Below are 13,704 nucleotides of genomic sequence, written 5' to 3'. Positions count from 1 at the left end.
TCTCTAAAGGTCCAGTTGCTAGGTAACAGTTAATTGTCAAGAAATAGTTACATGTGTTGCAATGTATTCTGTGATTGGCTGCTTGAAGGACGCATGTGAGAGAAAGAGAGAGAGAAAGGGGAATGAGGAGGAGTGAGACAGGAATAGAAAGAGTAGATTTGTGAAATACTGAATTGCAAATGGTTTTAAAATAAACAGCTATTACTTTAAAAATAAACAGCATGTACGACGTCCTTATGATTAAACACAGCACTTTCATAGGGGAATCAATAATCAGAATATGTTTGACATGAATCGATAGATACAGAAAAGAGATAAATTCAGTGACATCAGTATTTGCTTGCAGTTTGTTCATGATGCAGTGAACCAGACGTATCCAGGGCAACACCACTGGCTAATAAGCTCTCATTCAAGTTTCATGTCACGAAGCAAACCTAAGCTTGTGTTGAACAGTCAGTGTAATATCAAATCTGCGCAAAGGGGCACATACACAAGAAACACATTTCACATAATAACAACTGAAAACCAAGTTTCCTCAGATTCTCGCTGGAGATGTATGGAAAAACACAGAAGGACTATGAGGCTTGAGATATCTCCCTTTTATTTTGTTTTTAGTCAACACTGTTTTGTACAAAGAGACAGAAGAATATATCTTAGCACTTATTTTCACACTGTGTCTGTATTCTCAATAGCGTAAGTATTGTGAAATGTCTCATTAAATTGTTGTAGTCTTAACACATGTAATCTCTCTATACAAAAACAGAAAAAAAGAAACCATTTTTGTCATATTTACAGAATCTGTACAGTTCTGATCCATAAGTAACATTTAAAATAAGTGATGAAAATACAAGAAAGACAGAATTGAAGACAACAAAGGTGTAATTTTTGTCTTAAATTCTGATTCTCGGATGCTATTAGAATGGCACTGTGCTCCTCTGGTCCAGTGGTCTAATAACTTTTCCCCATGTGGCTATAAAATATCTTCCAGACAAAAATGTATCTCAAATTTCATTATTTTAAATATTTGTCTCCATATATTAAAAGGCTATGGAAAGGGGACATAATTATTTACAGCAGACATAATAGATAACCATTGCACTGTGCTCTGTTCCTTTTCATACACGCACACATACACACGTGCACACACAGACACCTGCGCACACACATGTCCACTCGCATACAAAGGTAATCAAGCATATGATTTCAGATACACCTATATGTGACACCTTACTGGGGAGGGCATTAAAATGACAAGCTACTGCAGTGTTATCTTACCAGTCATCAAGAAAAAGATTAGCTCAAATGATAATGAATGAGAAGGGAAATAAAACAAATAACACAAAACACTGGCTACTATCCTTCCTATCCTTTCCGCCCACCTCCCTTGTATCTTCTGCTGAAAATGTCATCTCACATTAAACCTGTGTTTATCAAATGATATTAGTGTGCTTTTACAAGGCCACATCTTTAAAGTGTGAGTTAAAATGAAAGATAAAACTGGAAAGCCTTTCAGGAAGAGCAAAGTCATCTGTCCCTGACACTCACACACCCAATCAAACAATACTAGTTATACATAGTACTATTACTAAAAACTATAAGCTCGACTCTCCGATAGGAACACAGAGACTGACAGGAAATGCAGTGGTCTAAGTCTGTTATCACATCTATAGCTCTTAAAGAAATGCCACACTGTTATGAGATATCTTATGAGATATCGTTAAAGGATTTACTAAATAAAACTAACATGAGAAAAGTTGACCAAGCATAAAAAAATCTTAAGGGTACTTTAAAAACATGGTTCCATGCAAAGAAAGGTTTTGTGAGAGCAAGTGAAAAAATCTTGTGACAAAGACACAATTAGCCTTACATGGACAAAAGAATGGGCTTTAAAAATTATGCTTAACTAGTGGCAGTATTCCTAATGAAATCACCCAAATTTGGGATTGCCTGTTAATTTCCCTAACGAGTTATTTATCCATTTTCAAAGATCTTATCAGTTCATTAAGCTCACCACATCTGTTGTACAACCCGAACCTGTATGATGTGCAATTTAACAGTAAATTTGCAGTAAACACAACAAACTTCAAGTAAAGGATTTTATCTAAGCTGAGGGCCAACACTTCAACAAAAGACCATGTCTTCAGACTGCCCTGCCATGAATTCATTCCTGGTTTAAAAAACAATTAAAAAATAAAATGTAAAAAGAGAGAGAGAGAGAGAGTCCTAAATACTTACAACAAACCTCACATGGCTCTCGTTTATCCAATTAAATGAGTGAACACAGAGACTGACAGGAAATGCAGTGGTCTAAGTCTGTTATCACATCTATAGCTCTTAAAGAAATGCCACACTGTTATGAGATATCTTATGAGATATCGTTAAAGGATTTACTAAATAAAACTAACATGAGAAAAGTTGACCAAGCATAAAAAAATCTTAAGGGTACTTTAAAAACATGGTTCCATGCAAAGAAAGGTTTTGTGAGAGCAAGTGAAAAAATCTTGTGACAAAGACACAATTAGCCTTACATGGACAAAAGAATGGGCTTTAAAAATTATGCTTAACTAGTGGCAGTATTCCTAATGAAATCACCCAAATTTGGGATTGCCTGTTAATTTCCCTAACGAGTTATTTATCCATTTTCAAAGATCTTATCAGTTCATTAAGCTCACCACATCTGTTGTACAACCCGAACCTGTATGATGTGCAATTTAACAGTAAATTTGCAGTAAACACAACAAACTTCAAGTAAAGGATTTTATCTAAGCTGAGGGCCAACACTTCAACAAAAGACCATGTCTTCAGACTGCCCTGCCATGAATTCATTCCTGGTTTAAAAAACAATTAAAAAATAAAATGTAAAAAGAGAGAGCGAGAGAGTCCTAATTACTTACAACAAACCTCACATGGCTCTCGTTTATCCAATTAAATGAGTTCAGTGGTTTATTGATTTAGGTAATTAGGCAATTTAGTTAAATGATATGTTTCTTTTTGACTGTGCCCATCTAAAATTCCTGAGAAATACCTCTACTTCATATAAGTGGGTATTAAAACTGCAAATTACCATCAAATGGATATGGGAAATAACTGGAGTCATTCCCATCATTATCATGTTTTATGTTGTTAAAAAAAGCACTCTGACTGGCATAAACTGATGTATCTAGAAAGGTTCACTTCTGCTGTAAAGGTGCAGTAAAGGATTGTATTAGTTTGAAAAACAATAGGGAGGATATAGAAAAAATTCTTAGTGTTTATCCATACCATTGATTTTTATCTCATAAATTTTGCAGCACAGTTGGATTGTTAGCCTTAACTGTAATTCTTAAAATATAATCTAACCAATATGGTAAAACATAAATCCATAGAGTTACATCCTTTCTGTCTATTTACTGTACAGAGTTGAAAGAGTATTTACATGACAAAATGCAAGTATTTGCTGAGAATCTTGCAAAACCCTACATACTGTGCACTGGCGTCTCCCTAAGGAAAGTCAAGATAAGCATATCCAGTACTAAATGCATTCTAAGAAGAAACAAATCCATGACCAAATCCATGTTATTTTGCTGCTTGATCAAAGACTTCCTCAAAAATGGGGGAAGGTTGAGAAAAAAATAATTAATCGATATTTGTTTCAATATTATAGATAACACCATACAAATGTAACACCCCATGTCTCAACTCTCAGGAAGGATACTGTGCACTGTACAATGTTGTGCAAACCTCAGATATCCTACGTTCCTAGAAGCTCTTAGAATGATAATTCATCTGGTTCTCTTTAGAACCTAGTTCTAAAGATTAATACTATGAACACATTCAGCCTACTTTACGTCTCCTCATTATTCCATATCAGTGCTTATAATGTTAAAAGGAAGTTTCTAGAATAATATGAATCAGCCAATGATAAGTCTGTGTGCAGTGACCAGAAAGTTACCATGGCAATTATGACCTGTAAATCAGGCGTTCTGTAAGTCTTGGTAAGGCACATAACGTGCTGTGTATTAAACCAATGTTGTTCTAACAAACAGAACACTATAAAATAAAGTGATAAGAATACATTTCCTTCACAATGATATCTCAAGTACAGCTGAAGTACTTTGCAAATCATGCCTTGCACACACATTTTACAGCACTCCATACTGGTAAAATAAACTTGAATAACCAATAATAAAGAAACTGTCTCTGTCCTTGACCCATTCCTAACCCATCCCTTGCTGACAGCAGCTTGTTGTTGCTAGGTCCTCCACCGTGGTGGTTGCCAAGAGGCCCGCCCAGACATAGCTCCTTGGGGAACCGAGGGGCCACATTGGACAACACCCCAGAAGTTGCGGAGGCAGGCAAATAGGAAGTCACCCCCATGGAGGCCCGGAAGTCAGCCCGACTGTTGTTGAGGAGCTGTTGCTGCTGCTGCTGTTGTGGCATCTGTTGCTGCTGCGGCTGTGCCTGCTGCTTTTTGATGTAGTATGATTTGGCGCCGTGTAATAGACACTGGTCGTCGCCGAAGGTTGGGATGAATGGGTTCTGGTTCACCTTATCTGGGTAGAGAGATTTAGACAAGGAGTAAGTCCCGACCCCTCGGGTACCGCCCACACCTCCTCCCATCATGCCTCTATCCCTGTCCCTCATGTCTCTCTCACCCACAGAGCGACGGTGCAACCCACCTTCACCCCCATGGAATAAGCTAAATGATGAACCCCCACCCTTCCCTCTGTCCCCAAAATATGATGTTTCCTGCTCCCCTCCTGCATACTGCTCAAACATCTGTGCGTAGGGGCTCGCGCCATCCATGTAGCGGTCTCTGTCTTTTAGGCTGACACTTCGGGGTGGAGGAAGCATTGATGCTGCGCCACTGCCTCCAAACCCACCCATCCTGCCCGCCCCTTCCTTCTGCAGCTCTACAAATGTGTCATAAGAATGCTGCCTGCGCAAAACCTTACCACCTGGGCCAAATTTCCGCCTCTGTACCTGGGTTTGGGCCCCTGTGCCTCCCCCTCCCTTTCCACTCTCCAGAGGGTGCTTGCCCCCAGTTTGATCCAAGAGGAGGAGGTGGTTGTCCTCACTGATGTCATACAAGTTGCCCGGTTTCTTGCACGAATCACACCGCTTGCAGGTGGCTGAACTAGGGCGGCTTGAGATTTGTCCACTCCCTCCACTGGTTCCCCCTACTCCCCCAGCCCCGCCTCCCCCATGCATGCAACCTGGCTTGCTTCCTCCACTTCCAACCCCTCCATTGTGGCAATTGCGACATTCCCAATCCCCTCCGGCCAACCCTCCCACCCCTCCTATGCCCTTTTCCCAGCATGCATGGCCCTGTTGCCCAGGTGATCCTCCGCCCATTCCACCCTTACATTCTGTCTTCTTGGATTTACCTTTCAGGAAATCTTCCATGGGAACCAAACTAGTGCACGCTCCCCCAGCACCACCGCTACTAACTACTCCACTGCAACTGCCTCCGCCCAGTCCCACTCCTCCACCCATTCCTGGAGCATCACTTAAATCCAAATGCTCCCATGGGGATGCCTCTTCCTTGGCTCGAAACTGGTCCACATAGAAGTCCCTCAAATTCTCTTTGTCTCTGAATAGATAAGAGGTGCAGTTACCACCTCTCTGGCTCTTGCGCTCCACGGGTGGGGTGGCTGAGCGGTGGGCTTGTGTTGCTGAATGATGGTGGTGATGATGATGATGGATTGTATGGTGGGGTCGTCTCCTGAAGCCAAGCTCAATCTCATCCTGCTCACGGCGAGACTTGGCAGAAGCGGGTCTCTTTTTTAAGCTGTCCCTGTACTGTTTGCGCCGTTTGCCATGCCCTTCGAGGTTCCCATAGGTCACGGTGTGAGTGGAAATATCAGACACGTCGGATCGAATGTTTCCATCGTCCCCTCCTGATCCCACCCCACCTCCCCCGCAGTACCTGTCATGTCCTGCAATAAACCCTGAACTGGATGCCCCACCCTTGAAGGAGAACTTTCCATATAGATCAGGCAGGCCAGACTTGAAGCTTGACTGGGTTGGGTGACCCGCGATCAGGTCAAACTTTTCCCTGTTCCGATGTGTCAGCGACTGCCGTGGCTGGGTGGTGAAGATGGGCGCTACCCCTCCCCCTAAGCTGTCACAATCATACCCACCCTCCAATGAACTGGCACTCCCTAAGCTATGAGGTCGGTTAGGCAGGGGACCCGACATACCGAGAGCCAGTTCGGATCCCGTGCCCCCATGGTGGTGTAGGTAATGATCCTGGTACAGGTTGCTGTCCTTCAGGTGCAAATTCCCAAAAGTCCTCTCCACTTCGCTTACATAGTCGCTGAACATGTTATCCTCTGGCAGGTACGGTGGAGGCTTGCAGTCTGTGTGACCTGCTAGGCTGCGCCGGTGTTCACTGATGTCATAAACGGCTGACTCACGATGGCTGTAGTCCAATGCGCTGCGAGGTGAACCATTGACCCCAGGCACAGAGGTCATGTTTTTGGCAGTACGCAACAAACGGAGAATATTGGAGTGGGTGTTGTTCATGCTCATGTTCATAGTGGCCGATGGTGAGTTAAGGGCTGATTTGTTCTCTTCAACCTGAACACCATGGATGCAACTGTAGATGCCCTGTTGGACAGATAAAATGAGGGAAAGCAAATATTTTTACAATTCTGATGCTAAGTTCATGTCAAGTTGCAAGGCTTAGCCTTTTGTCAAGTCAAATCACTTAGTTTCTATAGTTTTTATGTTTTTAAATTATTTTGTAATTACTGTTCTGACAGTCTTCTATATGCTTTAGATTAGTTTTATAAAGTATGCTAGAGCACAATTCTAAATGTAAAAAAAATTTCTAGGGATTTCATTTTTATCACGTGTAAAAAAATCTTACACGTTTTTTATCATTGTCTTTAACCTTTTGACATTGTGTACAAGAGCAGAGAAAGGAAAATGAGGGAAACAGAAAGGGATGAAAGGAGAGAGGAAAATAGAACAAAATATGTTCAAGAAAGGAAAACGGCAGGGGCGATAGAAGTTCTGATTAATGATGACAGGGTTGCAGTAACTCTGGTTTTGACTGCCTATCAATGTCTTCAATCAATGGGATTAAAATTCAGCTGACACCACTGTGTCTACTCCTCTGTGTCTCTCCTTCATCACTGCCTTGACAAATTAATTACACAATATTCTAATAAACCTCTCCAGCTCATTCACCAGTGATGCAGATTTACTGCATTTTAATCCATTTATCTGTTTAGTTTTGGTTGTATTTTATCAAACTATTTTCTTAATGGCAAATGTGGTATTGTAAAACTGTCTTGAAGTCAAAATACTTCAATATCTTTTAAACTGCTGGGTGCTTCCATTTATATCCAGACCTATAAATGTTGTGATGAACTATAATGGAATGTCTATTTATTTATTTATAAACCACGAACACCATTTCATAACAAAATAATACATGAAAAATATGTAGAACAAATAGAACTCTCTTCAAAACATTTCAAAGGCTAAAGGTTACTCTTCTACTGGCGGTCCATCCCTCTAGTGAGGCAACATGTCAGAAATGTTTCCTGTCTTGCTCTTAGTCATGCTTGGTGTCTGACCACTCTTGTGTATTTTTTCCCTCCTCTCTTTATGTTCCTCTTATCTTCTCTACCTTCTGACTTTTTTTTCAGCTCATCCTTCCCACTGTGACTCTTATTCTCATTCATCTCCTGACCCTTCAATCCGATTGGGTTGGAACATATTCTCCATTCAGTGTTATCTCATTTCTCTTTCTCTTTCCTTCTTTCTCCTGAGAGGTGCCTTTCTCTTCCATCCCCCGCCCCCCCATTCATTTTAGATTCTTCTTACCTCCACACAGCTAGTGTTCAAACACGCATCTACATCTCAAAGGGAAATATATCTAGGAAGAAAATCGTTTTCCTATGTCTGTACTTGTAGCTAAGGAAAGTGGTCATACAAATTGCCCTTGTGGCTAACAGACTATAGCAATCATTTATCCTTTTAGCCTCAATAATTTGTGAACTCAGGTAAACCCAGGTTTATGTTTGAGTCACTTGCCAGTTTGGTCACATAAACTGATATTTACTCTTTCTGTGTTCATCCCCGCCCTTATGTGGGTCATGGCACCACTCCAAATCGCTTGAGGCATGATTTAATGTCCAAATGTCTAGAATGAGACACTGCTGCTTTGCCCTGTTAGCTCAAGATCAGGGGTCTGATTTATACAGTAATGTTGCATATGTGCAAAATGGGCATTGAAGTTTCCCCCACACACATCAGAACAAAAGAAACAGAATGGTTTAAATGTACAAAAATAAATATGTACCACAATAAATAAGTAAATATGTTGTGGCTTTTTATAATTATAATAATTATAATATGAAGAAAACGCTTATACACTTTGCACATTTTATTTTAAAAAGTAATTATAGTTATCTGCAGATGCAGATTTACATTTAAGATATATTTTTTGACATCTTTCAAATTTATCTTGTTTTAAATTTGCCATGAAATGAAATATTTTCTAAATGTATGTTAATAGATCTTATTGTGAACAATTCATACTTGCTTATGTATGATTTTTTTTTTTTTTTACTTTTGACCTTGTAATCTTTATTCAAAATGTCATATGTAGGACTTCTCCAATAATTTAGACTGCTTAAACCCCACTCCCTGCAAGCTCAAGTTCATCTGCTGCTACTTTTGTGTGCAACGCCCACATCTCGAAATCCAATCAAATAACGATACATAGAATGAAGTCCCTGCCTACACTGTTACTTTTTTTTGGGGGATAATCTGTTCTACTTGGATGTACGTCACAGTCCGGAAACAAGATCTGTCACTACTTTCATCACAAATTTAATTATAGGAAAGAAATTTTGACTGGAAAACAAGACAGATTCCAATGAAGAAATTAAGTAGCAGTATAATATCTCTCTTATCTGCGCTCCTAATCTCCAAAGCTTCACAAACTCGATAGGCCGTTGGCTCCAGAATAATAGTAAAATCATCCTTGGTGTTTGTTTGCTTCAGATCAAAAGCGAACCTTCCACTCACCCTGCTGATGGAGAAGGTGAAGCCGGGCTTGCCTGAGCACACACCCATGAAGCAGAATCGCAGTTGCCAGTAGAAGAGGTGCTCTGCGATGAATGTGATTAGGGACAGGGCCATTGCAGCTCCCAGCATGTAGAACACACCTGCCATGTTGTCTACATCCAGCTGACTGCTCATCACCTCATTTTTCTCATTGTGGCAGATGCCAGTCAGCCACAAGGCCTCGAATTCCTCCATCTCACCTACAAAGGAGGACAAAAAAAAGATTGCACTTTCTAGCATTTGAATGTGGGTTAGAAAAAGAGTGATTGTTTGTGCATCTTTGAATTTTTACTTTCTGCCTCACCAGCTGTGTGTTTTGTGTGTCTGTGGGCTTCGAGTGCTCTTGAGCTTTACTGTTAGCTGACGTGTCTGTTCACGTTTGTCTATCCCTGACGATTTCAATGCGTTTCAGCACTGCATTTATTTAGAGCCCCCACAAAACTGCATAGTAAACAAATTAGGGCCCCTGTGAAGTGTAACAGTTGTCATGACGGATTAATCCAACTCATACACACTGGAGCTCTCTTCTCATTAATGACTGCTTATGGGAGTCACTTGAGATTTGGTTCCCAGCTCTAATAAGGGCCCTAAGGGGCCTGACAGCCCGCATAGGAGGGACAGGATCAAATTCCAAAACACCATTCGGTATTCTGCAGGTCTGTCTTTAGGGACAAATGCAGATACACACAAATATACTTCTTCTCATACTCAATAATTCACACACAAAAAAAAACACACATGCAAAAGGATCCATCCATTCAGTGGCTGCAGTTCTATGCCACACTAGGAACGGTAGTCAGTGACTTTAGCTTTCAAATCAGTCAAAAACCCAACACCTATGTGAGGGTGAATGTGCGTGCGTGTGTTCACATGCTGTGCCAGTGGATTCATGTGTACCTACATGTATATGTCACACAGTTGATGCCTTCCCAGTGTACTTTTGAGATAACACAAGCGCCTCCTTGACACTTGCAAATATGACTCTATTCTTGCTACTGGATCATATGCTGGATTATATTACATGTGATACACCCAACCGTACCTTTCTGATTCCATACTGCTATCAGTGTGTTGAACCAAGGTGCACTGCCTGCTTGTCAACATGCATATGAACACTTACCTTGCCACTGATCTAATCTAATGCGTCCCGCTTGCATGACATACCATGCATGCATGAGGAATCATTAAGTAGGGCATATATTATATAAATATGTCTACAAGCCAATCTGATAGAATTTTCTATGACTGTGCCCATATACAGTATCTATAAGATCTCCTTTCAAAATGCCATCTTAAGTGTCTAAAATTATTAACACTGTTTATGCGTGTATGGGTGCATAGGGCATGTTCTGCATGTGTCTTTGGATGTGATCCAAACAGCTTGTCATCTCAGATGCAGTTTGGGGAAGAGAGGATGATTTCTAGAAATGGTCCCTGGATCTGGATCACTAGGAAAGCACTCGAATCAAACTGAATTAGAGATGTGGAGATAAACACTTTTCAATGCTATACATCTATTGCTGGTACAGTACAGCTATTATAGTTACTTAGTACATTAGTATTAGTATTAGAATTAGTATTCTATATATATTGTATACTAATTACAAATACGAATTTACTTATACACATTTTAAAATGTAATTGATTCCTGTGAAGGTAAAACTGAATTTTCAACATCATTACTCCAGTCTTCAGTGTTACATTATATGCAGACTTGCTGCTCAAAAAACATTTCTTATCATTATCAATGTTGAAAACAGTTGTGCTGCTTAATATTTTTGTGGAAGCCGTGATACATTTTTTCAGGATTCTTTGATGAATAGAAAGTTCAAAGTCTTTTGAAATCTCAAAATCTTTTGTAACATTATAAATATCTTTACTGTTACATCTGATCAATTTAATGCATCCTTGCTGAATAAAAGTATTAGTTTTTTAAATATAAATTTATATAATTGCTACAGTAAATTTGCTTCATATTGGCAAATCTCATATTCCCATCGACAATTAAAAATTTGTACATTGCTTATTTACACATTTTCCCCTCCATATTTAATGCAACTATATACTGTATTTTATATAATAATCATGAACGTCATATCCATTGTGCAAACAGACTAATATGAAAGAGAACTTAAAACACCTTTAGCTTTACTTTTGCATCACCTGTGCAACCTGTGTGTGTAACCTATAGTAATTTATATTATTACAAAGCATATTATGAGACGAGTCCTTGATTTGATGAGTACATTAATTCAATATTAGCTTTATTATGCTTTAACAGAATGTGAATCTCCCACAAAGGAAGCTTGGAAAAACAGGATGCCATATTTTCACACATCTATCGTTACAATTTTGTGGCATAATTGTTGGCGTTCTAACAGACAGTGTCGGCACTTGTCATCTCTTGCCAGGTATTCTTCTAAACTGTTTGCCTTGAGGGCACATTGAGAATCATTTAAAGAAGAAGTGAATGAAGTAAACATCTCAAGCTGTGAAGTCTCTACACATTCGTGCCACTTTTGTAAACAGGATTTAATTGGAAAAACCGTCTTATTCATTAACCACCCATAATCCATTTTAACCAGGCGCTGTCTGCTATCTTTTATAACCTTGCATCATGCAATTCGCTCAGTTGAATTTTTGGGCGTGTCTGTGCGGTCACGAAACTCGCAGAATTTTTTTAGTGAATCAGATGCTAAAACAATGTAGACAACGCAGATTCATTGTGAATTTCGCCTAAATATCTTTAATCTTGAACTAATTAATGCAGATTAAGACTGGTGGCTAATTCATCATATAAATAACAATTAAAAAAAATCAGTCTTTACCATCTCCAAAGAGCTGCAGAATGGCGAGGTCCACTGCCCTCTTCCAGCCTGAGTCTTTCTGAATGGCAATGCCATTCCCTGTAGTAGCAAAGATATAACCACTGCCGATGGTCACCAGTTTACAGCCTTCATCACGTCCGGCCATGTAGTTCAAGACTGCTGCGTCGTAGATGAATGCATCCAATTTACTACACGGAGAGGGAGAGGAGTCATATGTTAGAATGTTGGTAAGGCCTTGTCAAACATTAAACACTGGCAAACCAGTGTTATTTTAGTATCACTGATATACTTAATATACTTTTTGTCATTATTTAGAATTTTTGTTTTATATTTACAGCTTTCATTTTTTCAAGTTTTAGTCATTTTTGACACTTATTAATTTTAGTTTTTTTTTTGTTGTTGTTTTTTTGTTAAGATTTAGTTTATTTAGTTATTTTAGTCTTTCAACTGTAAACAACGAGTGATTCTGCTTTGGCAACTAGCTGTAATCAAGTAAGTTTTTGTTCTTTTATATTACTTTATTTCACTTAATGCTTATTTCATTTCAAGTAATGACATTTCTTATGGTTTTAGGTTTAGTTACCGATAATTAACCTGTGCCAAACACATCTGTGTTACTTTTTTTTTCTGGTCAGCAACAAATAAACAGCTAAATGGTATTGTTAAAAAAAAAGAAAAAGAAAACATATTTCCTGGGAACTGTGTGTTGGAAATAAGGGGTAACTTCAGGTAACCCGCCAGCACTTTAGGACAAAGTTCAATGTCAAGACATAGTGTGGTGTCCTAAACTATACCTAAAACTGATTTTAACAGCATTTTGCTATTTCTTGTATCTAATTATTATGGATCTTTTATGAGCTCATCTTAAGTGAGAGACTACATGGAATTTGTACTTTTAAAAATTAATTTGTCAAACTGATAGACCATTTAAAACCAACTTGAGAAGTCAAAGAGGTATTTAAAAATGCTTAAAAACTATGACTTACTGCAAGATATGTCTGTAGTTAAAAAAATAAAATAAAAAACACTTTATTATAAGGTCTCATAAGTTAATGTTAAAGCATCACATAAGCATTAAACAAGCAATGCATTTGTTACAATATTCATGAAAGGGTTACTCCACCCCAAAATGAAAATGTTGTCATTAATCACTTACCCCCCATGTCGTTCCAAACCTTTAAAATCTTTTTTCGTCTTCGGAACACAATTTAAGATATTTTGGATGAAAACCGGGAGGCTTGTGACTGTCCCATTGACTGCCAAGTAAATTACACTGTCAAGGTCCAGAAAAGTATGAAAGACATCGTCAAAATAGTCCATCTGCCATCAGTGGTTCAATCTGAATTTCATGAAGCGACGAGAATACTTTTTTGTACGCAAAGAAAACAAAAATAACGACTTTATTCAACAATTCGTCGCATCCACGTCACCGTAGCGCCGTTTTGGAGAATATCCACTGAACGCAAACTGCGTATGCTGTTCTGTGTCCGCCGCACCACACGAATACGCTGTTTTCGTTCAAATCAAAGTGTAAATAAACGTAGAAAACGTATCCGTGTGGTGCGGCTGACACACACCCGTTTTGGAGAATATCCACTGAACGCAAACTGCGTATGCTGTTCTGTGTCCGCCGCACCACACGAATACGCTGTTTTCGTTCAAATCAACGTATAAATAAACGTAGAAAACGTATCCGTGTGGTGCGGCTGACACACACACAAGTAGAACCGCATACGCAGTTTGCGTTCAGTGGATACTCTCCAAAATGGCGCTACGGTTACGCAGAGGAGACGAATTGTTGAATAAAGTC

General features: G+C 39.2%; 1 protein-coding gene across 1 annotated transcript in view; it reads right to left on the bottom strand.

Annotated features, from left to right (window-relative positions):
• Positions 1 to 421: 421 nt before the first annotated feature.
• The window catches only part of LOC107692185 (glutamate receptor ionotropic, NMDA 2B-like), a 116,371-nt gene continuing 103,088 nt past the window's right edge, over positions 422 to 13,704 (bottom strand). The window contains exons 14-17 of the mRNA XM_016491144.1: positions 11,895 to 12,082; positions 9,028 to 9,266; positions 4,175 to 6,591; positions 422 to 470 (exon numbers count right to left, since the gene is read on the bottom strand). Coding sequence (XP_016346630.1) covers positions 422 to 470; positions 4,175 to 6,591; positions 9,028 to 9,266; positions 11,895 to 12,082 — 2,893 coding nt within the window. The remainder of the gene's footprint in view (positions 471 to 4,174; positions 6,592 to 9,027; positions 9,267 to 11,894; positions 12,083 to 13,704) is intronic.

The sequence above is a fragment of the Sinocyclocheilus anshuiensis genome, unplaced genomic scaffold, assembly GCF_001515605.1.
Source record: "Sinocyclocheilus anshuiensis isolate Anshui unplaced genomic scaffold, SAMN03320099.WGS_v1.1 scaffold322, whole genome shotgun sequence".
In the NCBI taxonomy this organism is placed as follows: Eukaryota; Metazoa; Chordata; class Actinopteri; order Cypriniformes; family Cyprinidae; genus Sinocyclocheilus; species Sinocyclocheilus anshuiensis.
Note: the sequence above shows the minus strand (reverse complement) of the source record. Positions and strands in the feature narration are given on the sequence as shown.